Source organism: Dipodomys spectabilis, unplaced genomic scaffold (genome assembly GCF_019054845.1).
Source record: "Dipodomys spectabilis isolate Male_0828 unplaced genomic scaffold, ASM1905484v1 ptg000034l, whole genome shotgun sequence".
Lineage (NCBI taxonomy): Eukaryota > Metazoa > Chordata > Mammalia > Rodentia > Heteromyidae > Dipodomys > Dipodomys spectabilis.
Genome location: NW_024870711.1, coordinates 4,744,983 through 4,772,795, shown reverse-complemented (window position 1 = coordinate 4,772,795; position 27,813 = coordinate 4,744,983). Strand labels below are relative to the sequence as shown.

Genomic DNA, 27,813 nt, shown 5'->3' with positions numbered 1-27,813 from the left:
CCCGGCCCGCCCCCGGCCCGCCCCCCTCCCCCGGCCCCGCGCCGCGCGCCCCGGCCCCGCCGTCGGGGGCCCAGGTCCCAGCTCCCGGCCGGCGCCATGGAGCGGCGCTGGGCCCTGGGGCTCGGGCTGCTGCTGCCGCTGCTGCTCCGCGCCCCGCCGCCCCCGGGGGCGCGCGCCGAGGAAGGTACTGACCCCTTGCCCTCGCCCCCCGACCCCCAGGGCCGGCCCGCACCCCCCCCCCGCTCCGCCCCGCCGGGGCCGGCCTCCCCCGGGAGGCCCCGAACCCCGCGTCCCGCGCCCCGGCTCCGCCAGGGCCACCGGGCGATCGATCGGCCAGGCCAGGCTTTGGTCTTTAACCCCAGGGCCGCTCCCCTGGGTTCAGTACCCTCCCCCACACCGGGCAGTACTGGGGGGCAGGGGGAGCAATGGGGGAGCGCCTCACCGCGCCCCGCTTCGGCACCTCGGGGCCTTCATTTGTCCAGCCCGGAGATCGGAACCCACCCCCGGCCCAGGTGGGAAGCGGCCTGTGCCCGCCGAAGGGCCCGGCGTCGTCGGGGAGGAAAGGGATGGCGGGGGGCCGACCTGGGACCCACGCTTGGCCCAAGCGGACCGGCCTGTGCCAGGCCGCAGCAGGCCTTCGACAGTGGAAGGCCGGAGCTCTGCCCAGGTGCCCACTGGGCCTGCAGAGGCCGAGCTCGCGCCGCCTGCCCAGGGGTGTCCCGGCTGCGCCACCCCCCCCCCCCACCGCCTCTCGTAAAAGAGGGGTTCTCCTGGGCCTGCCCCTCACACACTTCCCATCTCGACTGTGGTCTCAGCGGCCGCACTCAACCCTAGGCCCCTCTCTCTTCTCTGCGGGAAGACCGCGCCATTCCTCCCCTCCTCCCCTTGGCTTGGCCTCCCCAGCCCAGGGATGTTGCACCTGTTAGGAAAGGGGACGTGCAGGCTGGGAGCTGCTGTCCCCCGCCTATCATCCTGGCTGCTTGGGGAGGCTGAGATCTGAGGGGTGGTGGTTCCCAGCCATCCCCAAGGCAGGAACAGTCCATGAGACTGAGCTCCAGTGAACCAGCAAAAATGGAAATGGAGCCGCAGCGTAAGTGGCAGAGAACCATCCTTAAACTGAAAAGCTAAGGGACACGCAGCCCCTGAGCTCAAGCACGGGTACCCAGTATCCATACCAAAAAAAGGTTGAAGTCTGGGGCTAGGGTCCCCACATGATGAAGGAATAGGAACTCAAAACAACCTCCTCTGCCCAGGAGTGACAAGCTCCCCCCCCAGGAGTGACAAGCCCCCCCCCCAGGAGTGACAAGCTCCTCCCCCCCAGGAGTGACAAGCTCCTCCTCTCCAGGAGTGACAAGCTCCCCCCCAGTGACAAGCTCCTCCCCTCCCAGGAGTGACAAGCTCCCCCCCCCAGGAGTGACAAGCTCTCTTTCTCCCCATTCTCAGTCACGCTGATGGACACAAGTGAGGCCCAAGGAGAGCTTGGCTGGTTGCTGGACCCCCCAGAAGATGGGGTAAGTGTCTTGGGAAGGATTTGGGAAAGTTCAAGGCCCAAGGCCCAGTGGGAAACGGGGCGGAGAAGTGGGTGGAGGAACCGAAAAGAGCTGGAAAAACTGGAAGTGTCTCCTCAGGGAGGGGGCAGGGAGGCTGAGTCACAGCCTTCTGAATGGGATGGGGGGGGGGGCAGACTTCACCCCGTGAGGAATGTCTCCTCCTCCTCCTGGCACTTCCCCCTTCCTGCTGCTGAGGTGAATACTTATGAGAAGCAGTGGGGTGTTGAGCGCCCCTCCCCAGGGGAAGTGCTTTGGGAGAGGAAGGAGTCATGAGGAAAGCATCCTCAGGTCAGCTTCTTTCCTTCAGTGCTGTTGCTTGGGTGGCTTTCGGGGGCCAAGGGTCTTGGACTTCCTTCTGTGCTCTTGGCCCATTCTTCATCCCTCCACACAGCACGCTCCAGGTGTTTTGAGGGTACCAGGGCCTGTTCCAAGTTTCCCCTCCCTTGGGTGCACCTGAGCAGAGGAGGATTGTGAGTAGGGCAGACAGTGCATCCAAGAGGCTCTCTTGAGACCTTCGCTGGCCCTGGATCCTGTTCTCTAGGTGTTTTCTTCCAGGACCTGAGACTTCATTGCAGCCCGTTTCCGGGGTTGCACTTAATTGCTTTCTCTCCCTTTTGGTCCAAGGGTCCAGGCTGTATTCTGCACTCTCCCACAGAATAGCCTGTAATTAGAGTTAATAGACTAAACCGTGGTATATCCTCCAGGAGGGGCTGTTTGGAAAATCCTGGATTAAGCCAGCCCTAATAGGCACCTCATCTCATAAACCAGCTAATCAGCACATGAAGATGGAAGCTGGTCCATTTCCAGGCTGGGTCTCATTGGACCTTCATTGTGCCCCTGCCCGGGCTCCACCCAAATTACTTCCCTAGTTGGGCCCTAGGGGAGCAAGGCTCTTCCTCAGTGTGATGCTAGGAGAGCAATAAGACAACCAGTAGTCACTTACTCCCACCATCTCCTTTATCTCCTCTGCTCACCAGCTGCCCCAAACCAGCGTGCACTCAAAAAAGTCTCACCCCTGGAATGTACCCCTATTAACAGCCAGCAGAGCTTGAGTGTTAAGTGAAAGATCCTTAGTGCTGTTCCTGGCCAGCTGGTTCTTTCCCCCATCTGTCCCTGTCCCTGCTGGAACTGGGAGTGGCAGCTACAGCTGGGAACATCTGCTTCCCTAGACTCCAGCTGTAGCCTTGACAATCTGGCTCCTGAGCTGCAATTAACCACACACTGCCCTCTCCACCTGCCCTGCCCTGAGCCTTCCACATGGGCTCCCCAGCTTCCTCCCGGGGCAGACTCCAGGTACCTTTCATTCCAGCTTCATTACCTTTCACACCTTTGGCCTGATCTTTGAACTCTCTGACACAGTGCAGAAATATGTGCCTCACAGAAGCATATACTTCTGCCCTACTCTCCCGCCAGTTCTTAATTGATGATGCTTTTTCCCGACTTTTCCCAAAGGTGAGAGTAGGCATGAAGAACTCATGCTCAGGGGTAGAATCAAAACTCAGGGAAAGTGGCCCTTGCTTCAGGCCTCAGTCTCTTCCCTGTCAAATTACTGGATGGTATCTGAAATATCAATGGAATACTTTATCAAATTTAAAAGCATCTTCTTTAAAACTGATGTGGCAGAGGAAAAACCTAACAAGGAGAATACTTTTGGAAGAGATATGACTTAGGACCTTTGTCCCACCAACAGCTGTCATAAGGACAGGCCCATATGGACAAGAGTAGCCCAGCCCATGGAAAATCCAAAGACAAGCCCACATGTATGCCAGTTTCATGAGAATGGAACTGGAATTAGAAATCAAGGTAGAAAATGTTGTAGAGGACAGAAAGACTCTAACTTCTAATATTTTCATAAGTAAGCCTGTGAAATAGGCTCAATAGGAGAAACCCTGTTTTATTTTCTTCCTGCATTTCTATTACCCTGGATTAGTTGTACAAAGGGGATCGTTTTGACCTGTCTAGAACATGCATACAATGCATCTTGATGAGACCTACCCCCTTCCACCGCTCTCCTTCATCCTTCCCCCTCCCCTTGCCCAAACCAATCTCAAGCTTCATTCTTCCATTTTCATGCTCTCTGATTGCCCTCTCCCTGTCCCCATACCCCACAAGACCTGTTTTTCCGTTCCTTTTTTTTCCCCCCTGATCCTGAGGTTTGAACTGGTGCCTGGGCTCTGTCCCTGAGCCTCTCTGTGCTCAAGGCTAGCATTCTACCACTTGAGCCACAGCACCACTTCAGGCTTTTTCTGTGTATGAGGTACTGGGAATCAAACCCAGGGCTTCATGTACACTAAGAAGCACTCTACCCCTTAGCTACATTCCTCATTCTCTCTTTTTTTTTAATGTATGTTAATTGTTTCAAGCATCTCACTGTGATTTTTGTTTATTTTGTTTTGTTTTTAGCCAGTCCTGGGACCTGAATTCAGGGCCTGGGCACTGTCCCTGAGCTGCTTTTGCTCAAGGCTAGCACTCTACCACTTGAGCCACAGCACCACTTCTGGCTTTTTCCTGTTTATGTGGTGCTGAGGAATTGAACCCAGGCCTCCGGGCATGCTAGGCAAGCACTCTACCCCTGAGCCACCTTCCCAGCCCTCACTATGGTATTTTGCACAGCCTTTTAATCCGGTTGACCCCCTCACTTGTTCTCACTTGCCCCATCCCCCACTTCCCCTCTTTTATTCAACAGCTTTCATTGAGGAAAAGGCTGTCCTGATCACATGACCACTCACAGGAGGCCCACACTTGTAAGACTGGAGGAAGAAGCAATGCTGGAAGCATTTGTAGGATCCTGAGCTATGGAAAGGAGTTGGGGGTGGGAAGATGGAGGCCTGCCTCAGTTGAAGTCAAGCAGGGCTGTCCTGCTGTGAGGATAAGATGTCTGGCGTTGTACAAGTTATCTTAGAGCTGCCCTTTCCCTAGTAGATGCCTTGGGAGGCAGGTTTCTTTGAAAGATATGAATCTGTTTTAACAAAGGATAGCTTTTCAGAGCCACTCCTGCATTATCAGTTTCTCCATTATAACCAGCTCAAAATAGGCCAAAGATGTATATTTTAAGGAGCCATGTCCTGGGGCCTCAGTGTATGGAGTAGTCATTAAATGGACCATTAGATGTCTGTAGTTAGAAAATTAAGTAGAAATTCCTCTGTTTCACAGCTGATACATATCACACGAAAATTCTAGGGAGAGTCCAAACACAAAAACCAAATGTACAAAAAGTTTAAGACAAAAGTAGTAGATCTTTGTAATCTTGCGATGGGAGAGTTCCCCAAACAAAAGACATGACCTATTAACAAAGAAACGACATGGCAAAGAGTATTCACAATGAACATATGAAGTCTTGTACGTATTAAGCAAAGGATTAACGTCTAAACAAGTTTTTCAAAATTTCATCCAAATGAACAGTCCTGTGATAACAATTGTACATGAGTAAATACGTATCAAAAGACAAATAGACAATGAACAAAAGAAAAGCTCAAGGCCTACCTCCCCACCCCAAGACCAGTAAAGTAGATGGTAAGAAACTGTCTTCACCATACAGTTGGCAAAAAGTAAAAACAACGGAGCTATCTCATTTGGATGAGGTTGCTAGAAAAGTATTTCCTCTTGGTTACTGGTGAAAGTATAAATGGACAAAAATCTTTTGGAAGGCAATTTAGCACTATCTTGCAAAATTGTAATACATTCACCAGATGATACAGGTTTTTATGCAGAAATTTTAATCTGTGTATTTTCAAAAACAAACAAAACAAAACTAGAGGCTAACTAAATGCCTAGCAGTAGGTAAATGCTTACATAAGCTATGGAACATCCATGCAATTAGGTACTGATAGATTTCTATAAATATATAGGCATATATATCATTTCTATAAAGGTATGGGCATATATATTCATATAGACACCTTTCTAGGACATTTCTTTTTAATTTTTTTTATTTTTATTGTTTATCAGTCATGGGGCTTGAACTCAGGACTTAGGGGCTGTCCCTGAGCTCTTTTGCTCAAAGCTAGTACTCTACCACTTTGAGCCATAGTACCACTTCCAGTTTTCTGGTGGTTAATTGGAGATAAGAGTCACATGGACTTTTCTTGCCCATGCTGACTTTGAACCATGATCCTTATATCTCAGCCTCCTGAGTAGCTAGGATTACAGGCATGCGCCACCCATGCTTGGCTTCTAGGACATTTCTTTTTAAGACAAACTCAGTTACAGAGTAACACTCATGATCTCACTTACGTTAAAAACGAGATGCAAACACATTGTACGAATTTCTCTGGAGACACGGAAAGCAGTCAGAACACTCTGCTCCAAATGGTGGCCAGTGATGAGAGTGGAAGGATGATGGACTTCCCTTATTCTGCACAAGGGTCTGTTGCTTAACTTACACACTAATGACACAGGTATAATGAAGCCCCTGAAGGACCTGGTTTCCCATCCTCAGCTCTGCCCCTCACCTCTACTGGGCACTTGGACAGTGTCTCCACTTCTGGCCTTTTGCTAATCTCCTGATTTTGTCTGCCACAGCCAGCTTCAGACTGATCTGCAGATCTCAGCTTCCTGAGTAGCTAGGACCAAAGCACCAGCCATCCTGTACCAGACTCCTTCTGCCTTTTCATAGCTGAGCAAGTCACTCTACCTGACTGTGCCTGACAGTTTCTTCCTGGGAAGTGCTTAGAACAGTGTGTGGTTTATAGGAAGTGCTGTGTTAGTGCCAGCCAGTCATTATTACTAGGTTTAAAAATTCCTTTAATGTAAAAGAAGGTAAGGGGTTAGACAAGATAGGACCTGGGAAACAAGCCAACTCTCTCATTGATTTTGATAGTGGCTATAACTGGAAGGAATATTGGGGAGGATAAAATTTACACACACACACACACACACACACACACACACAATGTTCTCTGTTCTGGCCCTTCAAATATACAGAATTTTTTTTTTTTTTTGGTCGGTCGTGGGCTTGAACTCTGGGCCTAGGCGCTGTCCCTCAGCTCTTTAGCTCAAGGCGAGCACTCTACCACTTGAGCCACAGCACCACTTCCAGTTTTCTAGTGGTTTATTGGAGATAAGAGTCTCATGGAGTTCAAAGCTTTGAACCGCAATCCTCAGATCTCAGCCTGTGCAGCTAGGATTACAGGACTGAGCCACCAGCGCTGGCCAGAATGTTTTTATATTTTAGAAAATAAGTCCTTTTCTCTGAGCAAATAGGCAGAGTTTTGCCTTAGGAGCAGGTTAACCTAAAGAGCCCTGGGTTAGCTAAGATGCTAATATACCGCTGTTCATCCCATATCTAAGAAAACACCACAACCTTAAAAGATTTAACCTGTTATCCTGGAGCCAAGCAGTGAGGTTAGGTGGGACCAGTGGAGAGAAGGAAGGAGGGGAACTCCAATCCCAGCTTCCTGTCCTCTCTGGTCCCTGACTCTGATTTCCTCCTGGCAGTGGAGTGAGGTCCAGCAGATGCTGAATGGGACACCCCTGTACATGTACCAGGACTGCCCAGTGCAGGAAGGTGGAGACACTGACCACTGGCTTCGCTCCAATTGGATCTACCGAGAAGAAGAAGCTTCCCGGGTCCATGTAGAGCTGAAGTTCACCGTGCGAGACTGCAAGAGTTTCCCTGGGGGAGCCGGGCCTAAGGGGTGCAAGGAGACCTTCAACCTTCTGTACATGGAGAGTGAACAGGATGTGGGCATTCAGCTCCGACGACCCTTGTTTCAAAAGGTGTTGCTGCAATCAGTGTCCTGACACTGATCCCTACCTGGCTAATTAGCCATGACCTTGGCTGGTCCAGATACAGGAAGAGAGTGCAAATGTAGACTAGAGGGTAAACATGGGACTGGAAAACAGAAAGGCTAGATTGAGTATGGTTTTGTTGGGCTGTCACTTTAGGGATGTCGTTTAGGCTCGCCAAGCTTTGGTGACCTTGTTATAAAGTAGCAATAATAAGAAGGCCAGTCTTAACTGTTCTAGAAGGGTTTACTAAGCACGCATTGTGGTAGCAAGAAGCCATGGTAGCAGAGAGGAATGCGGTACAAAGGGTTTTACCTTTCTGTGCAGTACCTGTGGTGGGTATGTACAACACACTGCCCTCTGCGTATCACTAGAGTTACACGGAAGGACAGTTTCCTGCTGTCCATCTCTAGTCTCCATCGCTATCCCAAATGCAAGACAGTCAGGGGCCTATTATTATAGGATGTGCTCTTATTTCTTGCCAAAGAGCAGCGGTTGTAAAGTTTTATTATTGGTAATAAATTAATTATAAATAATTAATTATATAATACATTAAGTTTAACTGATCACCTCATTGGTACCAGAGTTGGGAATGCCTCTCCATAGTGGAAATTAGAAACTGTAGTGTCCCACTTCCTGGGTTCCAATCCAACCTCTATCACGTAATAGCTGTGCGATCTCGTATTTCTCTTTGCCTTAGTTTCTTCCTCTTTTTTTGTAGAGATGATAACCTATCTCATAGGTTATTACCTGGGCTAAGGAGAGTGAGTACTGCACACAAAATATTTTGCCTAGTAGTACCTCGCAAAATAAGCTCTCATTCAATCACGGGTATTTAAATTGTAAAATACACATTGACATTTCCTTATCCAAAACACGTGACATCCAAGTTGCTTCAGATTTCACATATTTTTTCAGACTTTGGAATATTTACATATATAAATAACAAGTCACAGGGACGAGACCCAAGTCTAAATAGAAAATTTACTTATGTTTCATCTACATCTTAGACACATAGCTTAAAGGCAATTTCCTACAACATTTTCAGCATGCCTACATTTTTACTGTGACTTATGACATGAGGTCAGATGTGGAATGTTTCTTTTTCTTTCTCTCTTTCTTTTTTTTTTGTGTGTGTGTCAGTACAAGGGCTTGAACTCTGGGCCTAGACTCTGCCCTTTAGCTTTATCGCTCAAGGCTAGGGCTCTACCACTGGAGTCACAGCTTACCTCCACAGAGATAAGAATCTCAGGGATTTTCCTGTCCCTGCTGGCTTCAAACCACAGACCTCAGATCTCAGCCTCTTGAGTAGCTAGGATTACAGGTGTGAACCACCAGCACCTAGTGCGTTTTCTATTTGTGACTTCACATACATGGTCTCCAGTTCAGAAACATTTCAGTCTGTGGGTTTTCAAAGTACAGATTGTCAGACTGCATTAGCCTGGCAGCTGTTTCTGTTCTGTGAAAACAAAGCATGGGCTTTCCTTCACCCTCTCCTCCCTACCTTCCTCTCAGGTGACCACAGTGGCTGCAGACCAGAGCTTCACCATTCAAGATCTAGCATCTGGCTCCGTGAAGCTCAATGTGGAGCGCTGCTCCTTGGGCCATCTGACCCGCCGCGGCCTCTACCTTGCTTTCCACAACCCTGGTGCCTGTGTGGCCCTAGTGTCTGTTCGTGTATTCTACCAGCGTTGTCCTGAGATTGTACATGGCTTGGCACGGTTCCCTCAGACTCTTCCTGGACCTGGGGGGCTGGTAGAAGTGTCTGGGACCTGCTTGCCCCATGCACAGACCAGTTCCGGGTCCTCAGGTGCACCACGCATGCACTGTAGCCCTGATGGTGAGTGGCTGGTACCCGTGGGCCGATGCCACTGCAAGCCTGGCTATGAGGAAGGCAGCGGCAGTGCGGGATGCATTGGTAAGGAAGGCGGCCGTGAGAAACTCAAGGGGCCGCTTGGGAGGGTCTGTAGGTGCCAAGGAAGGCAGGGAAGCCAGTGCAGTGTCAGTACTTCAGGTGTCATTTCATTCGCGATGCTGGGGATAACTTGCATATGGTGGGCAAGTGTTCTACCCCGGAGCTGCATGCCAAACCCTTGTTCTTTTTGACAGGATCTCACTATACAGCACAGGCTGGTCTTGAGTGCAAGACCAGCCTGTTACTGTTTGTCCTCAAGTTTATCCTCTGCCTTTGTCTCCCAAGTGCTGGGATTATAGGCATAGACCACCAACACCCAGTTCCAGTCATCTCAGCAGTGTGTGTGTGTGTGTGTGTGTGTGTGTGTGTGTGTGTGTGTGTGTCAGAGACACTAGGGCTTGAACTCAGGATCCCATGTTTTTACTCAGCTTTCTTGCTATTTGCTTATGCTGTCCCTTGAGCCACGCTTCTACTCGAGCCTTTTACTGCTTCATTGAAGACAAAGAGTCCCATGGACTTTTCTGAGCAGGCTGGCTTCAGACCTTGATCCTCCGATCTCAGCCTCCTGAGTAGCTACAGTTTCAGGCGTGAGCTGCCCACACCTGGCCCCTCTCAGCTATTTTTAACCCCAGTGCACACAGGCAGAAGTGTTTTCAGTACGCAGGATTGCTGTAGCAACAGTGTGGGGTTGGTTCTTCCCATCAAACACCAGGAAAAGCTTGATTCTACGGCATTGTCTCTCCAGTCTGTCCAAGTGGCTTCTACCGGACTGATATGGACATAGCCCACTGTCTCAAGTGCCCCAAGCACAGCACGGCCGAGTCCGCGGGAGCCATCGTCTGTACCTGTGAGAAGGGCCATTACCGGGCCCCTGGGGAGGGCCCCCAGGTAGCATGTACACGTGAGTCCAGGGGACAGGAAGTGGCCATCTGGGAGGAGGTGCTAGGTCTTCATTGTGCACTCACCGGAGGCAGATTTTCCAGGGCTTATGTGATAGATACTGGATGGCATGAAGTGCTAGCCTCTCCCTGGGAGAAGGCAGAGATTTGGTGACACTACCTTCCCTTCCGTGGAGGTCAGATCTCTCATGAAGTCTTTGGAGGACTTCTAGAATGGGGGAGATAGACAAAGGGGGACTCAGTAGCTTGAGGGAGGGTGAAGCTGGCAGCTACTGATGTCCTTTTCTTCTTCTGTAGGACCCCCATCGGCTCCCCAAAACCTGAGCTTCTCTGCATCGGGGACTCAGCTCTCCTTGCGCTGGGAACCCCCTGCCGACATGGGGGGACGGCAGGACGTGAGATACAGTGTGGAGTGTTTCCAGTGTCAGGGTACAGTGCAGGACGGAGGGCCCTGCCAGCCCTGTGGGCCAGGAGTGCGCCTCCTCCCCGGGGCTCTGGGGCTCACGATGCGGACTGTGCGTGTGCAAGGCCTTGAACCGTACGCCAACTACACCTTTCACGTCAAATCCCAAAGCAAAGTGTCCGGCCTGGACGGCTCCCAGCCTGCCAGTGCCTCTCTCAGCATCAACATGGGGCATGCAGGTGAGCCACTGACCATAGGAATGAGTGGGCAGGAAGCCGTGGAAATACTCCTGACCTGATTCCTTCTTTCCTTCCAAATGCAACCATCCCTCTGGATGCCCAGAATCGCTCTCAGGCCTGTCTGTGAGGCTCGTGAAGAAAGAACCAAGGCAGCTGGAGCTGACCTGGGCAGGGTCTCGATCCCGCAGTCCTGGTGGAAACCTGAGCTACGAACTGCACGTCCTGAACCAGGTCACGGGGGCTGGTGGACCACACCCTCAGAGTGCATATTCCTCGGGCCTGGGATGGGAGGAGGGAAACCACCCAGAGCAATTCAGCATTCGCGGGACAGAATTCCACCAAGAACCTTGTCCTGCCCGTGTCCAGCCCCTGCTCATACTCACTCCCAGGTCTGTCCATCATCTCCATTCTGGTCTGGCCTGGCGCAGCCCAGTTAACACAAGTTCCACCTACAGGATGAAGAATGGCACCAGATGGTTCTAGAACCCCGGGTGTTACTGACAAAACTGCAGCCAGACACCACTTACATCGTCAGAGTGCGAATGTTGACTCCACTAGGCCCCGGCCCTTTCTCCCCTGACCATGAATTTCGGACCAGCCCACCAGGTAGTTCTTGCTCTACCCCGCCCCCCAGAAACACATCCCTGTCACCCACAGATGCACCTGAGCTCCTACTGCATGTGTACTGCACATGTGTGCACATGTACACACACAGATGCACACACCAAGAGACCTGACCCTGAGCATACCCGAGGTCCTTGCCATGCCCATCCACACTTCATGGGGCTGTGAGTCCCGCCCCCTCCAAGACTTGCTCACCTTTGTGCCTGCAGTTTCCAAGAGCCTGACTGGAGGAGAGATCGTGGCCATCATCTTCGGGGTGCTGCTGGGTGTAGCTCTGCTGCTCGGGATTCATTTCTTCCGATCAAGGTGCTGCCTCCCTGCCCTACCCCACTTCTCCTTCCCAGGACCCTTTGCCTAGTCAGAAGCCCTGACAGGGACATCCCCGACCCCCCATCCCCGGCTGCCAAAGCTTAAGTGCGTCCCCATGTCCATCTTGCATACCCGGAGCCCATTGGGCCACCGAGGTAGGCCTACGACCTGAAAGTGCCACCCCTCTCCCACAGGAGAAACCATCGGCAGCGACAGCAGAGGCAGCGTGACCATACCATGGATGCCGATCGAGGTAAGCGAGGAGAGCCTATGTGTACATACGAGAGAGAGAGAGAATGTGTGTGTGTGAGAAAGAGAGAGAGTGTGTGTGTGTGTGTGTGTGAGAGAGAGAGAGAGAGAGAATGTGTGTGTGAGAAAGAGAGAGTGTGTGTGAGAGGGAGAGTGTGTGTGTGTGAGAGAGAGAGAGAGTGTGTGTGAGAGGGAGAGTGTGTGTGTGTGTGTGTGAGTGTGTGTGTGTGTGTGTGTGTGTGTATGTGTGTGTGTCCTGGGGCTTAAACTCAAGGCCAGGGTGCTGTCCCTGAGATTCGTCTGCTCCAAGTTATAGCACTCTACCACTTGAGCCACAGCTCCACTTCTGGCTTTTTTTTGAGTAGCTCATTGGAGATACAAGCCTCACAGACTCTCCTGCCTTGGATGGCTTCAAACCACGATTCTCAGATTCGGCCTCCTGAGTAGCTAGGATTTACCGGCATGCGCCACCGCTGCCTGGCTGTGTGTGTTTTACTACTGGGACTCAACCAAAGGACCCACATCGGCAGGACAATTCTGAGGGTGCAGGCGGGGCTTAATGTCCCTAGGGCTTCATGTTTTGCCACCTAATTAACTTTGCTTAATTAAGTTTGCCCTGATAGCTCTCAGTGGCTCTGATGCAACGGTCTGCTAGCTGAGGGGGCCAGCGTTCCGCCACCCCAGGGCTGTCAGCAGCCTTCTCCATCTGGTGGTGACTAGGTCTATGGGTAAAGCCAAGGCCAGGCAGAAGGGCTGCAGACCTCTGAAACACAGGGGCTTGCGTCCTGCTTGTCACCTCATTAGGCGGCGCTGCCAGAAAGGAAGGCTGCGGTGGATCCCAGTGGCTGGAAAGGGAGAGAGAGTGAAGGAGGTCGGATTGGCTGGATGAGCATGGGGCTCAAGCCGGGTTAGGAGTTGTAAGCAGATTGGGTAACTCGGGGCAGATTGAGAACTGGTTCCAGGGCCTGGGTTCTGGCTACTGCCCCATGTAGTAAAGATCGATGACCTTCAGGTATGGCTGGAAGAAGAAAGGCCAGGATGTGGAGGCTTCTTGCTAAGAATAGAGACTCTCTCTCTCTATCTCTATCTGTCTCTCTCTGAGCTAAAATATGGTTCATCTGAGGGAGCACAGAAGTATGGAGAAGAAAGGAAGGGGCCTTCCTTGTCAGATCCGATACTCCAAGCCCCGACTGTGTGCTGCCCTGGCTGAGCCCCTCTGTGCTCCCCAGAGGACAAGCTGTGGCTGAAGCCCTATGTGGATCTCCAGGCCTATGAGGACCCTGCACAAGGAGCCCTGGACTTCACCCAAGAGCTTGACCCGGCCTGGCTGCTTGTGGACACAGTCATAGGGGAAGGTGAGCCATGCCGTGCACAGCCGGTCTCCCGCGGGGCAGCAGATGGCTGCCAGCAGCTCTCTGCCTTCTAACCCTTGTCTGGGCTGGCCTTTCCTCTGGCTTTACTTACCAGGTGAGCTATGCTTGCCTGAGACTTGGGCATTTATGTAAAAACCAAACACCCAAAACAAAAACACCATATCAGGTACCCTGGAAAAGTCTCTGCCTCCAGCACGCATTGCTCCACGGCTCTCTGATAGACTGTCCAACACATCATCTGTTGCTGAGCTACCATCAGGGTGTCCTCATATGTTTCCCCTACATGGTAGCAATCCAGAGCCTTCATTCCACCCCAACAGGGATCCAGTGTCTTTGGGCTGCTCTGATTCCTTAGGTCACCAGAGGAAATGGATCTGAGCAGAGAACAAAGCTGGGCAGTGTCCTGGCCAGTTGTGTAGCCAGGACTGGCCAAGCTGAGATTAGGGAGCTCACTCTTGGAAGAGAGATGGCAAAAGTTGTCCCCCCCCCCCAACTTCCCCTGGGCAGTCCCATTCTGCTGACAGGACCCCCTCAGCATTTAGTACTTGTAAGCCAGGTAGTATGCTCACTCACGGGAAACAGTGGTGATCAGGCTATAGAGCTCCAAGAAGGACAACTTAATTTTTGTTCCAAGGAGCATACTTTTGATCCTCTCCAAGAGAAGGCGAGAGGACGAGAGGGGTTCATGGCCTACATCTGGGCTAACCTGGCTTTACAGAGCCACAGTCTTTGTTTTCTTTCTACCCAGGAGAGTTTGGGGAAGTCTACCGTGGGACCCTGCGTCTCCCCAGCCAGGACTGCAAGATGGTGGCCATTAAAACCTTGAAGGACACATCCCCCGATGGCCAGTGGTGGAACTTCCTTCGAGAGGCGACCATCATGGGCCAGTTCAACCACCCCCACATTCTGCACCTGGAGGGCGTCATCACAAAGAGTATGAGTGGCAGTCTGTTTGTGCTGAGCGGTAGGGGAGGGAAGATGGAGGAGGAGCACTGGAAATGGAGGGTGGGCAGCAAAGGTCAGGAAACCTGGATCCATGTGTGACGAGCTGTGTTCTGTGTCTCAGGAAAGCCTATCATGATCATCACAGAGTTTATGGAGAACGGAGCCCTGGATGCCTTCCTGAAGGTAGGCGGGGGACTGGCCGGGGAGGGGATGTATCCGGGAGCCCTGTGCCTTGGGACGAATGGCCTTTACCCATCCTGTCACTCGTCCTGCTGCAGGAACAAGAGGACCACCTGGTGCCCGGGCAGCTGGTGGCCATGCTGCAGGGCATAGCATCTGGCATGAACTACCTCGGTGACCACAATTACGTTCATCGGGACTTGGCTGCCAGGAACATCTTGGTGAATCAGAACCTGTGCTGCAAGGTGTCTGACTTTGGTCTCACCCGCCTCCTGGATGACTTTGATGGCACCTACGAAACCCAGGTTAGACCGCCGTTATGTACCACAAACACATTCACACGGACCATTCATGCTCTTCCTGCCCTTGTGTGTGTACGGCCACCAGGTCTCGTGTTCAAGTGGCACAGAGCCTCTCCTGGCCATGTGGTCTTCGTCACTTTTCTGTTCCCTGCCTTCCTAAGGGAGGAAAGATCCCCATCCGCTGGACAGCCCCAGAAGCCATTGCACATCGCATCTTTACCACCGCCAGCGACGTGTGGAGCTTCGGGATCGTGATGTGGGAGGTGCTGAGCTTTGGGGACAAGCCCTACGGAGAGATGAGCAACCAGGAGGTGAGCCTGGACTTGTCCTGTCCCTCACCTCCTCTCATCTCCCACAGACTTCTGTGGCCTGCTCCTCCAGATACCTTCTTCCTGACCTCATTTTTCTTTGTCTTTTCTTTTAATACTTATCTCCTTCTCACACTCTGTTCTGATTACTGCTTCCTGCTGTGGTCAGTGTTGTTTAATCTCCATGGCAAACAATCCTGTGTGGTTTTCCCCTGGACCATCAGGTTAGCTTCCTACACCTAGGTAACCCTCCCTGCCCCACTCCTGCAGGTGATGAAGAGCATCGAGGATGGGTACCGGCTGCCCCCTCCAGTGGACTGCCCTGCCCCTCTATATGAACTCATGAAGAACTGCTGGGCGTATGACCGCACCCGTCGGCCCCACTTCCTCCAACTGCAGGCACATCTGGAGCAATTGCTTACAGACCCCCACTCCTTGAGGACCATTGCCAATTTTGACCCCAGGTAGCCATGCTGGGGGAAGTACAGGGGAAATCAGAATAGAAATGGACGTCCCATTGTATCCATCGAGTGCTGAGCCCTGAGGAGATCTGGACAGAGTCTAAGCATGAGACAGGACCTAATGCATACTCTTCAGGGAGCCTAGCATGAAGGAGGAGAGTTCTGTGCTCTACAGTTAAACTCCAGAGGAGGAAGGAGACAGGCACACTGACATGGAATACACACAGGAAACTGGGAAAGTTACAACTTATTTAAAAATGATGATGAAGACGACAATGTGAGCTATATAGACTACGCACATGGCAGAGGTACACAGCCAGGTCCCAAATCCCCAACTTCACGTGAGAAATTTCAGGAAACCATACTTGCTTGATCACCTACAGCTGGTCACGTGTCTGGGGAGTTCTTGTGGCCCAGTCTGAAGCTTAGGATACATTCCCATGCACCTACCATGCAGAAATATTCTTGCATGTGGAGAGAAGGACCCCACATTCAACAGCTTTTGGATTACCTGATATGAATGCTTTTTGCCAGATACTGAAGAGGTCAAGGGCACAGGGCCAGCTCCAGGGAGCTTGGGCAAACTAGTTTGAGGTGGGAATGGTGGGGGAATGTCTTGGAGATCTGTGGCTTTTTCTGACCGACCACACGGCCTGCCCTACGGAGTGGAGGCTGGCAGATTGCAGTTAATGGAAGCACCTAGTTTACGGACAGCTTTTCTGAAATTGGGACTTCCTGGGTATAGAGAATTATCCATTTTATTCTCAAAACTGCCTACAGGAGGGACATGGCAAAAATTGCACTTTACTAAAAACATGGTCAGAATGTAGAGAATGAGGTGGGGGGGGGGGGGCGGGCGGGAAGGAGAGCAGGTGGGGGAGTCAGGCAAGGCTAGCCTTCCAACTGCTTTATTGGGTAAAGCAGCCTGGCACAGTCTGCTTCTGTATCAAACCACCATATATAACCTTGTTTCTGGGAGAAATTGTGCTCCAAGTTCCAACTTTTGAAACTATCTTTTTGGAACACTCCTCCCTCGGACGCTGGAGACTGCATGTGCTAATCTTTCTGGAATGCTGGATATTTTCTTTTCCCCCAGCAGATCTACTTTGCTAATGGTTTTTGGCTCTGGCTGGCTTTAGTACAGGAACGCTCATTGTATTGTGGGTGTCAAAGTGCAAGAATAACAACAGAGGTGGAAAGTAGCAAGCAAAGGCCGCTCCTAGCACTCGGGCAAGCCGCACTGGGAAAGGGCAGGCCCACCCACGCCCAGCTGCGAGGCCTGTTCTTCCTCTCACCTGGGGTACTTCCATGTGGAACAGGCTAGAGGAAAAAGTTCCATCGAGGCCTCCCAGGTGGCTACCTTCCACAAGTCTACCCGACACAGCAGGTCTGTCAGCTGCCCGCCCACTGCTCCCAGTGCCAGGAAGCAGGCCAGGAAGTGGGTTCAGACAATGGCTGGCTAATCCACTGAGCCTGGATGATTTGTGCCTAGGCACTCAACTTCAGTATTGGCTTGCTGATGGTGAGGGCAGACTCCAACCAAGCCCCCGTGACTGAGGCAGCCTCGTATTCCCCAGGGTGACTCTCCGCCTGCCTAGCCTGAGTGGCTCTGACGGAATCCCTTATCGAAGCGTCTCTGAGTGGCTGGAGTCCATTCGCATGAAGCGCTACATCCTGCACTTCCGCTCGGCCGGGCTGGACACCATGGAGTGTGTGCTGGAGCTGACAGCCGAGTAAGGATCCTGGGGCTAGGATGGTCTGGGTAAGAGAAGCTGGGGGATCTGAGCCACCAGACTCGGGCAACTCCTTTCCTTTTCCACAGGGACCTCACCCAGATGGGAATCACGTTGCCAGGGCACCAGAAGCGGATACTCTGCAGTATTCAGGGGTTTAAGGACTGAGTGGCCACTGCGGACACCTCAGCCCTCCTCCTGCCCTCAGGGAGCAAGGATGGGGCCAGGGTCATTCCTTGGGCCCTTCCTCAACCTACAAGATGTAGGCTATTTGGTGCTGCTCCTACTCTTCCAGGACTCTGCCTCAGGACCCGGGAGCCTTTGTTTTGTTTTTTTAAAAAAAGGGAGGTGGGGATGGAAGAGAAGCAATTATGTGGGTGGGTGGGTTGGTATGAGGGGGAGGGTTTAATATATATATACATATATATATATATATATACACTTACATAGGCATATCTATTTTTGTAAATAAAACAGGAGCTGAATTTTCATCCTTACCCCTAGGCTTTTGATCCTTCTATCTACTCCAGCCAAGAGTCAGTTGACTACTGACAATTCTGCAAAACAAGGTTTTATTTCCATTTGGAGCTATAGCCACAACCTGACAGCGTGGGGCGGGGGGTGGGTGTTCAGGCTCCCAGAGGGCCGAGGTTTTAGCTCCCAGCCCTCAGCAAGCGGAGTGCAGAGACTGCTCAGGACGGGCAGGGTCATCGGTGCGGCGGTGAAAGCAGCAGCACTAAAGTGGTGCCCCTTGGGTGGGGTCCTGGAGATCCCTACAGGGGATGAGCAAAGCCTAGAGCCCCAGGAGGGGCTTCAGCACCCCACCTGGGCCATGCTGGGGCCCTGGGTCCAGAGCACTTAAGATGCTGGCAAAGGTTTGGAATGGAGGGAGGGGCTAGGTGGGGGAGGGGGGAAGGAAAGGACTGTTGTCTGTGTGGGTGTGGTCCGTGATAGGGAAGGGGCCCACAAGTGGAAAGGCGGCCTGTGTGTGTCCTCACTCAGCTCTGGACTCTCGCAGTGTGGCAAGTCCGACAAAGCACATGACCATCCAGAGGGAAGCAGCCCTCGTCATCAGCCTGGATGGACAGAACCTTCTGACAGTCCTGAGAAGGAAGAAGGGTAAGGGGCGCTCAGTATGGGAAGGCTCCTGCTCTACTCCGCCCTATCTTTAAACTGGAAAGGTCATCAAGTGCTTCAGAGCTGAGGATGGTCACATCACTCACCCCTTCTTCCTGACCGGCCACCTTCATGCTCCTCACCCCCCCCAGGCCTCCCTTGGGAGACAAGAGGGGTCGTGGTGCCCACCCTCAAAATAACAGGTTTGGGGGTCTTCTCATCTTGTCTCAGCTCCATTCTGGAAGTTTTTGTTTTGTGTTGTGCTGATGCTGGGACTTGAACTCAACTCAGGGCCTGGGCACATTGTCCTTTAAGCTTTTCTCTCAAGACTGGTGTTCAACCACTTGAGCTACAGCGCCACTTCTGGCTTTGTGCTGGTTAACTGGAGACAGGAGCCTCACAAACTTTCCTGCCTAGGCTGACTTCAAACCATGATCTTTAGATCTCAGCCTCCAGAAGCAGCTCTAGGATTACAGGATTGAGCCAGTGACATCTGGTTTTCAGCTCCATTCTGCCAAGACTTCTGCAACCTCACTGGACACCCGTGCCCCATCTCAATCCCATGACACTATAAAACAACACACACACACACACACACACACACACACACACACACACACACACACACACAGAGGGAAGTTCCCTCTCTTAAGACAATCTAAGGCTCCCCAGAGAGACAGAGGGACAGCTGACCTCACACTTGTAACACTTCATGTGGAAGTTCTTCTCCAGAGCGACCACTCGCACAGTCTCTTCACAGCCAGGCTCGGGCATGATGGGCTCTGAGCAGACAGAGCACTTTGGGGCGTACGCCCTGCAGGGGGAGGGGGATGGACATAGAGAACAAGGCCATGGGATCCATGGAGCCAGCAGCACCTCAGGTTTTCACGACCCCTGGGTACAAAACCCCACATATTCTGTTTGTTCCATATTTCTTTGAGGGGTTTTCTTGGGGAAAGGGGTTGTGGGGCTGGAACTCAGGGCCTTGGTGTTGTCCCTGAGCCCTTTTACTCAAGGCTAGCACTCTGCCACTTTGAGCCATAGCACCACTTCCAGTTTCTGAGTGGTTGACTGGAGATATAAGTCTCACAGGGACTTTTCTGCCGGGACTGACTTCAAACCGCAATCCTCAGGCTCCTAAGTAGCTAGGATTACAGATGTGAGCTAGTAGCACCCATGTTTTTGGTGGAGCGATTTCTCATCAAAGACCAAAGACCAAGCACCAAACCTGACCCTGAAGCAAAGATCTCTTGCTCACCCTGCCAGTGTTCTGGCTACCACACAGCTGAGGCTGCTCCTGTAGTTAGCATTAGTAACGTGGCAGGCCCCTCCTGGTCTACCACACCAATATATCAATGCCTTTTCTCTGATCCTAGACAGTGCCAGGGAACACGGGCCACCCATGGTGGAATCTTGAAAATCTCCAAGGTAGAGACTGACAATGTTCTTTTCTCAGCTTCCTTTTAGCACTGTGAAGGTATTTTACTAGCCATCCTGACAAAATGACTGTCCCAGTTTCTTAAAAAAAAAAAAAAAAAAAAAACTCAACTAAAAAACAATGCTCCAAACTGAGTGCAAAAGAAACGACTTGCAGGTGAATAGTCACTGCACACCGTGGTACGTGTCCCTAGCCAAGGCCAGTCATGGGACGTTCCATCCAGACCTTTGGGACAAGTTGTCCCTTGTTGTCCCCAGGGGCCAGAAAGCAAGACCTGAGTCTGGAGCTGTCCTGAAGCTCTGTGGGACCTTGGCTACCTGACAAAGTATGAATGAAACCTAGAGAAACCGGCCAGGGGGGGCGTGGGTGGGTCCTCACCTGTGGTAGTCGGGGACGCAGTGGGGCTTGCTGGCCTGGTCCATGATGAAGGAGGTGCCCTCCAGGAGGCAGCCACAGACCACACAGGTGAAGCACTTCGGGTGGTAGAGTTTGCCGGAGGCCCTCAGCATGTGTTCGGCGATGGGATCCCCACAGGAGTGACACTTCTCCAAGGTGTTCTAAGGGGCAGAAGCAGCACGGTTTGACGACTCCTGGGGCTCCCTGACCCCCCTCCCCCCCCAGCCCCGACTCCTGGGGCTCCCTGACCCCCCTTCCCCCCCCAGCCCCAATCCACCCCAGAGCCCAAAGTAGGACTCACGGTGTAGCAGCCCTCACAGTACGGTGACCCGTCCACATTGTAGAACTGCTGTCCCTGAAGCTCCTTGTTACACTTGTGGCAGGTGAAGCAGGTCAGGTGGAACAGCTTGCTCATGGCTCGGACAGCCGGCTCTGACCGGATCAGTGGCTTCTGGCATTGACCACACGTCTCTGGGAAAAAAACAAAGAAGAACCCCATCAAGAAGAAAAGAAGAGGAGGAGGAGGAGGAGGAGGAAGAGGAGGAGGAGGAGGAGGAGGAGGAGGAGAGGAAGGAAAAGGAAGGAAGAGGAAAAAGAGGAGGAGGAGGAGGGGAGAGGGGGAGGAGGAGGAGGGGGAGGAGGAAAGGAAGGAAGAGGAAGAGGAAGAAGAGGAGGTGGCGGCTGCACAGTCTTCTCACAAGCTCACTGGGGACCCTCCAACCGCATCCGTGGCCAGCACAGTACCCGAAGGACTGAAGAGAGAAAGACCCCACCACTCACCATCCACAGGCACGGACACGGAGTGCCTCTGGGGCTGTTCCATGTCCTGCATCAGCTGCTGGGTCAGCTGCTCCAGCTCCTCCACCTCCTTCAAAGTCAGGGGTCCTGGGGCCCCAGGAGAGCGCACCTAGGAAACGACACTTTTCTTCCTATCCGGCCACGGTCACCCCCTCCAGGAGCCCGCCCAGACTAACCGATCTCTTCATCCAGCCTGCTTCCCTGGCTGCTCGGATCCCAACCTTCCCAACCCCTCCTTTTCTCTCCAGGGGGAGGCCCCCCAACACATCACAGAGTGGCAGGCACTGACCTTAGCTTGGATCTCTTAGAGGGACACATCTCCACACCCCCCCTCCCCAGGCGCCCCAAACCCTCGCCCCGCCCCCGCAGCGGTCACAGAGACAGGCCGGAACAACTAAGCCACGGAGGAGGCCACGCACACAGCAGCTCAGGTCACTGAAGCACCTAACACGCAGAGGCCACGCACGCATCGACTTCACAGAGCATGCTCGGACACGCCCACCTCCCCGCAGGGGAGGGGCGCGCTGCGTGCACAAAAGGGGGCGCGCGCTCGGGGGGCGCACGTACACACCTACCCGGCCCACCTGCTGCTGAGCAGCCCCTGTCAGCGTGAGGATGCAAGCACAGGTTAAACCCCAGAGCTGTCCGCTGGAGCCCCAACCCCCCAGAACCCCAAGACATCCCGGGGTCCCTCCTGAGAGAGAAGCTCACCACCCCTTCTTCCTATAAGAAACTGAATACTGGAGGAGACTGGGAACGCGCAGGTGGGGCGGGGGTGGGAGGGTGAGAGACAGAATGCTGTGTGACCCAGAGAACTTGGGGAGACCTTCTGACCTGGACCACATGTGTTCAAAAGACCTTTCCACAAGAACACTGAATTGGTCATCTTTATTGGGTTAAGGCCACCCAAGAGACACAATCCCTGTCTTTTTGCCCCTCCGCCACCTGGAACTCCACAATCTTCTCAAGTCTGTAATCCTAGCTACTTTGGAGGCTGAGATGTGAGAATCGCAGTTCAAAGCCAGCCAGGGCAGAAAAGTCCCCGAGACTCTATCTCCAATTAACCAGCAAAAAAGTCAGTGTGAAAGAGTACCAGCCTTCGTGAAAAGGCCAAGAGAGAGCTGAAGGCCAAATTCAAACCCCAGTACAAACAACACCAAAAAGGATCTGTACCAGCTCTGCTCTGCTTTCCTGCAGCAGAACTACAGGGGCAATACTGCCCGCTCTTAACTATATTGCCCTAAGACACATCTCCTACTCTGGAGTGCCATAGGTCCCTGGAAAACAAGCTTTACCAACTGTCTCCTCTTGCAAACTTCCCTTCCTGCCATTTTGGCACACTATCAGACACTGGCCCTAGTCTTTAGAAGGATGAATTCAACCAGAACCCTCTCTGTGGGCACCCATACCCTCCAGGACACTCTTGTCTGCCACCAACGGCTTTCCTCTACCTGCCGGCAGCAATGCCACAGCTCCGCAACTCCCATGGATGAATTTCTCTCCATCAGTCACCTTCCATCTCAGCACACCTTAAATCTAACATTAACAAGCTCTTGGTTCCCAAGACCCCTCTCAAATACGCCCCCATTTTCCATTATGTGACCCTAGTAGAAGAGCTGGGTGCCTGACTCCCTACTTTCCCCATGTGTCTCGAGCTGCCAGCCTGCCACCCCCCACCCCTACACTGGCCTCCCGCTAACTCTGGCTACTCAAGAGCCACACGGACTATCTTGGCCTCATCTCCAACCTCAGGTCACACCACGGCCTGGCTTCCCGTTTCTGCCTCTGAGCTGCAGAAAAGTAGGTGGAGAGAAACTGAACACTGCAGACAGACTTCCTAAAGCACTGCAGGGCCCTCCACACACTCCAACCCCAGCTCCTCTGTCTGCTATTTGGCTCCAACCAGATTTCCAGTTGCCTTTCCCAGAGCAGCTGTTCCGAACCTTTTTCCATCTCCAGCCCCCAATAGCTTCGCCCCCTCGCTCTCGCTCACTGATGACCTCATCCGCTCCAGGCCTGGCAGCCAGCCAGTATAAGCTCACTCCTCGTCCTTGCTTGCTCGCCACAGCAAACACCACATATGCCGGCCTGTCCTTGCTCCTTGGAAATGCCCCTGGGGTCAGTCCCTGCTCCCAGGCATCACTGAGCCTTCCCCACAAACTTCGGGCCTCTTTGTTTCCAAACACACTTAGGCCCCCCTCCCCTAACCTACACTTTCCTGGCTCCCCCTACATTAACACCATCTTTCCCTGGTCTTTTTCCTGCCAACCTTGGGGACCAGCTTGACACTACCACCTCCCTGTTCTCACCACTCCTTAGACATTGTTCCTATCAGACCACAAAAGGACCACTCCAAGGCCATCTGTGATGTCCTAAAAGTCAAATCTCTGGCCTTATCTGAGTCCTAGGCCAATGCCAAGCAGAAGAGCCCTACAATACCTTCTTGGGTTTCGCTCCACTTCCTCTAGCCCCACTTCTCTTCTCCTTCCTACCCTAGCCAAGGTAGCATGAGCCAAGGTTCCTCTCAAAACATCAACTACCTCTGTGCAATGCCTCAAAGCTTGCTGCCTCAGGGTCCCTGTGAGTACTATCATATGAACTTCTGTGGTTCAGGACCCCTTCCTGAATTACCCACATTTCTAGCTGACTGACAGTTTGAGCAAAGGGCAAGTACTCTTGGAACCTATTGCCCAACAAGCTGCCAACTGGACCCCGCCTCTTCCGGTCCAAACCATTTCCCCTTCTTAACTTCTCTATTTGATCAAAAGTCCTGTCACTCCCTAACACATCCAGGTTCAGAACCTCCCTGGTTTATTTCTTCTCCTTTCCCCTTTTGCTCATCCAACTGCTTTCGGTTGCCTCCTTCTGTAGGTTCTTTCCTGTGGGTCTTATTTTTGGTTGCAATTAACGTTAGTCTGGCTCAGGAGTAAACTCACACCTTGCTGACCTCCGACCTCATACGTCTCTGATGCAACAACTTTGCAGAAAACTCCCAAAACTGGTGGCAATTTTATTTCCTACCCTAGCCCCCAAATACAGTTCCATAATTTCCCCCAAAGGAACCTTGTGCTTTCTGTTTTCCAAACACCCTTTGTGTATCAGCACTTTTGAGTTTTGCCAGGATTATTTCATTTAAATGCTGTTGCCTCCTTTACAGATTCTTTTTTTTTTTTTTGCTTGCTTCTCTTTTGCTGGGGCTTGGGCACTGTCCCTGTTTGCTCTAGGATAGTGCTCTATCACTAGAGCCACAGCTCCACTTCCGGTTTTTTTTTTTGGTAGTCAATTGGAGATAAGAATCTCATGGACTTTATTGTCACAATCCTCAGATCTCAGCCTCCTGAGTAGCTAGGGTTGTAGGCAGGAGCCACCAGTGCCAGGTGTCCTCTTGGGATTCTTAACTCTACTTGTCCTTCAAGGCACACCAACTTCATGACTTGCCAGTCCTCCAAGTCCTGACTTCCTACTTTGAGTTCCTACCATGCAGTGATGCTCAGTTACAAGAATCCACTTGGCATTTCTTCCCATAGTATGTCTAGAATATACACAGGATCAGATTAACTCCTTGGATGAGGATGGTGGGCCCAGATGACCATCAGATTCCTTTCAACTCTAAAAAAGCTCCTGAACTAGAGGGCAAGAACTCTTCTGTTTCTATTCTGAACAAAGTTCTATTCTAGACACACAGCCTAGTCCTTTCCACACATTAGATCATTTACTCTTCACCACCATCACAGAGGACAGTGTTGTTCTGAAGACTCAGAAATGGAGGCTTCAATTCCCAGTTTGCCACGCTTGCCTAGGGTGTGATGGTATGTGAGAAGCTGAGCAGGGGATTCAATCCTCCGTCCACTAATTCCATTCCACTGAGCCTGTTCTGAGAGATCTCTTCCCTTCCAGCGTCTCAGCACAGTGCTTGGCACTCAGCTGCAGCTGGCCCGGCTAGCTGTTCCCTTGTTTACTGGTGCTGTGGCTCCTATCTCCAGATGGGCCCTCGGGCATTGAAAGTGCTCTGAGCTGAGATTCACTCAAAGTCCCAGACCAGGAAAAAACTGGTGATCCTCCTTGGGCAGAGGTGTAAGAGAAGGTGGACCAAAGCCACCTAATTCTGAACCCTTGCTGCTCTGACTCCCGCCCCCCTCAGCCCCCCCCCCCACCTCTCCTCATCTCTGGTCCCACCCAATGCCAGAGAACAGCGTTCTTTCTGTCCCTACTGTCCTAACAATACTCACCAATGGGGTGTGAAAAGTCAACCTCAAACATGCCTGCAACCCCCCTCCACACAACTTTCCCAGCTTCTCTGGCTCCTGACCTGGTATCCACCTCCCTCCCCGCCTCCCATCTACCCCCCCCCCCCAGGCCTCCACCTGGAGCTGTCCCTCACCTGGTTTTGAGGTGGCGGTGGTGGCCTGGGCGCTGGTTGCTGCTTTTCCTGCACTTGGGGCTTCTCCCTCTGCTGTGCATAGGTGAAATTCGGAGGCTGAGGGGAGCCTACACTGGAGGAAGATGGGGCTTCCGGAGCCCCCAGTTTTTTATTAGGCTGCGGCCCAGGTCCACCTGGGGCTCCAGCGCTCCACTTGGGAGCCAGTGGAGGAAACTTAGGGGCTGGGGCTGGAGCTGGGGGACCTCGCGGCTGCAAGTGAGCAGAAGACACAGGCTGGGGCTTAGCCTGGACGTGAAACAGGGCCTGGCTCTGCGGCGGGGCCTGAGCTGGAGGCTGTGTGCTCGGAGGGCTCTTCCAAGGAGGCAGGGGTGCCGTGCCCCCAGTTGCAGGCTTGGTATTGGACTTGGGAACAAACGGAGTGACAACTGGTGGGGGTACATATCCAGATGACACCTGGGAGGAGAGGCAGAGAGGACAGAAGTGCACTTATAGAGGTGGCCCGGCCTGAGTTCCTCTTTTCCCTCCACGGGTAGCCTCCCCCGGGTCAACAGCGTTTCTTAGGGTGCCGGGCCCTTCCTTACCCGCGCTTTGAAGGGATCATTCTTGGTCATGTCATCCAACAGTGAAGACAGAGAGTCAATCTCAAGGTCAATGCTGCTCACCTTCTCCCTAGGCTGTAGGGTTAGGGGTCAGAGCACCCATCCCAGGCCTCCCTTCCCCACCCCACCCCCCAACAAGACAGAAGGGGCGTGGGAGGTGAGAAGGACCCACCAGTCCCCACGCTGCTCTGGGGGGGGGGGGGTCCCAGAGCAGCTGCCCCTCCAAGCCCCATACCTGCGGCGGGAGCGGGACAGGGGCCTCAGCCCCCGCCTCCTCCGCCACTGGAGGTGGTGGGGAGGGGAAGATGTCCTCATCCAGGGGCGCAGGAGGAAAAGGCTCTTCGATCGGGGGAGGTGGGGGTGGGAAGGCCCCTCCCAGGGCACCCGCAGATTCATCGCCATCCCCAAGGAGGGGAGGTGGGGGTAGGGGAAAGTCTGGGTAGGAAGGAAAAAGAGGGCCATGCGTCAGGGCCTCGATTGCCCTCGGTCCACAGCTCTAACTCCCAGTGCAAGAACTTTCTCCAGGGTCTGGGGGTTGGGAGGGGGGAGGAGGAGGGCGCAGTCTCCCCCCCCCCCTCCGCCTCCATGCCCCGGGAGCCGAGGCGGACGAACCCAGGAGCGAGCGGTGCGGCTCCCGTTACACTGGGAGAACGGATCCGGAGGGGGGGGGGGGGGATAGATTCCTGGCCCACATTCCCGCCTCCCTCCCCCAGGCGGGAGACTTGGAACCGTCCCAGGCGCCTGGCTCCCAGCCACCGGCTCCGCGATGAGGTAAGAACATCTGCTCGGGACGGGGTGGCTGCGCCCAGCCCCCGCCCCGCACCCACTTTCCCGAGCACCCCCCCCAAATTCCACAAAGCCCGGATCGTACCCTGGGGACCGCAGAGGGGGGGTCCCAGCTGCCCCCACCCCAGGCCCAGCTGCCCCCACACACACACACGCACATGTACACGCACACACCCCAAACCCAACTGCATACCTTCCGGGGGTGGCGGGGGGATCTCGCCCACCCGGCCCATCTGTGCACGCTGGGCCCCGGCCGGAGAAGGCTCGCTGTCCCCGGGCCGAAAAGGGTTCACTTTGGGCTTCGGGGCCACCACCGGGGCGAACTTCTTCTGCGGCGCGTAAAAAGCTGGAGCCGAGACGGAGATGACGGGCGGCGGGCGGGGGGCGGCCATGGCTGGGCCGGGCTGGGGTGCTGGCGGGATGGGGGGGGGTCGCCAGGTTACGCGGCGCCGAGCCGCGAACTCCCCGGCGATCGGGGCTCCCCACCCACATCCGCGCCCCGCGCCCCGCGTCCCCCGCGCCCCCTCCCCACGCGCGCCTCACCGCCGGCGGGAGCGCGCGCTCCGCGACTGGATGAGCGCTCGGCGCACGGTCCGCGGACTCTGCGTCCGGGTCCCCGGCAGCCTCCGAGCCGGGCGTGGAGGGACGGACGCCGGGAAAGGGGAGGGCGGGAGGGGGGCGGGCGGAGAGCGGCGCCCAGACCATACAAGGAGAGGCCCGGGGAGGGGGGCGGGGAGAGCGGGGGGAGGGCGGACGAGCTAGGAACCACCCCCTCCCCCAGGAAAGGCACCCCCCTGCTCCAGCCCCAGGGCCTTAGGCTCCGCCAAGGTCCCCCCATCCCCCCCCCCCCCCGCCTCTCGCCCCCACCCCGTCGGGCACCGACCACCCTTCCCCTAACATAGGCCTCTGATGTCATTTCCTGACCTGCCCCGCCCCCCCCCCCCGCCCGACCCGCGGGGGTGCCCGGGATCTGACTCACCGTCCCCTCTCCGGGATCGGCCGGGGGCGGGTGTCCCAGCCCCCACCCCTCCTCTTTGGCCTGCCGTTACCTGCCCCCCATCTTTCCCCCCTCCTCCCCCCAG

The 27,813-nt window shown here is 53.8% G+C and overlaps 2 protein-coding genes across 3 annotated transcripts; one reads left to right on the top strand and one right to left on the bottom strand.

Moving 5' to 3' along the window:
• Positions 1-82: 82 nt before the first annotated feature.
• On the top strand, positions 83-17,646 carry Epha1 (EPH receptor A1). Its single transcript, XM_042677182.1, has 18 exons — positions 83-184; positions 1,444-1,511; positions 6,987-7,268; positions 8,793-9,195; positions 9,938-10,093; positions 10,389-10,733; positions 10,837-10,964; positions 11,189-11,339; positions 11,567-11,663; positions 11,861-11,919; positions 13,145-13,270; positions 14,037-14,222; positions 14,355-14,416; positions 14,512-14,718; positions 14,877-15,026; positions 15,294-15,487; positions 17,062-17,217; positions 17,307-17,646. The coding sequence occupies exons 1-18, from the start codon at positions 97-99 to the stop codon at positions 17,383-17,385; spliced, it is 2,937 nt and encodes a 978-aa protein (XP_042533116.1). The 5' UTR covers positions 83-96; the 3' UTR covers positions 17,386-17,646.
• On the bottom strand, positions 3,976-27,426 carry Zyx (zyxin). Of its 2 annotated transcripts, XR_006147097.1 has the most exons (11): positions 27,275-27,426; positions 26,925-27,143; positions 26,181-26,380; positions 25,928-26,020; positions 25,347-25,799; positions 20,948-21,074; positions 20,469-20,638; positions 20,150-20,328; positions 19,027-19,147; positions 18,038-18,320; positions 3,976-3,986 (listed from the first exon to the last, which is right to left on the bottom strand). XR_006147097.1 is itself a non-coding variant. In XM_042677183.1 (10 exons), exons 2-10 carry the CDS (start codon positions 27,121-27,123, stop codon positions 18,216-18,218), a joined length of 1,647 nt encoding a protein of 548 aa, XP_042533117.1. In that variant the 5' UTR covers positions 27,124-27,143; positions 27,275-27,426; the 3' UTR covers positions 17,773-18,215. The 2 variants fall into 2 exon arrangements, 1 of the variants encoding a protein (XP_042533117.1); XM_042677183.1 differs by lacking the exon at positions 3,976-3,986 and having other exon boundaries at positions 17,773-18,320.
• Between the last annotated feature and the right edge of the window lie 387 nt (positions 27,427-27,813).

Excerpts from the sequence above, each read along its gene's own strand:
- Epha1 (XM_042677182.1), top strand. The coding sequence starts at position 97 with ATGGAGCGGCGCTGGGCCCTGGGGCTCGGGCTGCTGCTGCCGCTGCTG. Across the intron at positions 1,512-6,986 it reads TGGACCCCCCAGAAGATGGG|TGGAGTGAGGTCCAGCAGAT; the intron begins GTAAGTGTCTTG and ends TCCTCCTGGCAG. Across the intron at positions 11,920-13,144 it reads TACCATGGATGCCGATCGAG|AGGACAAGCTGTGGCTGAAG; the intron begins GTAAGCGAGGAG and ends TGTGCTCCCCAG.
- Zyx (XM_042677183.1), bottom strand. The coding sequence starts at position 27,123 with ATGGCCGCCCCCCGCCCGCCGCCCGTCATCTCCGTCTCGGCTCCAGCT. Across the intron at positions 26,381-26,924 it reads CCCCCCGCCACCCCCGGAAG|ACTTTCCCCTACCCCCACCT; the intron begins GTATGCAGTTGG and ends CTTCCTACCCAG. Across the intron at positions 21,075-25,346 it reads CACCGCCACCTCAAAACCAG|GTGCGCTCTCCTGGGGCCCC; the intron begins GTGAGGGACAGC and ends GTCGTTTCCTAG.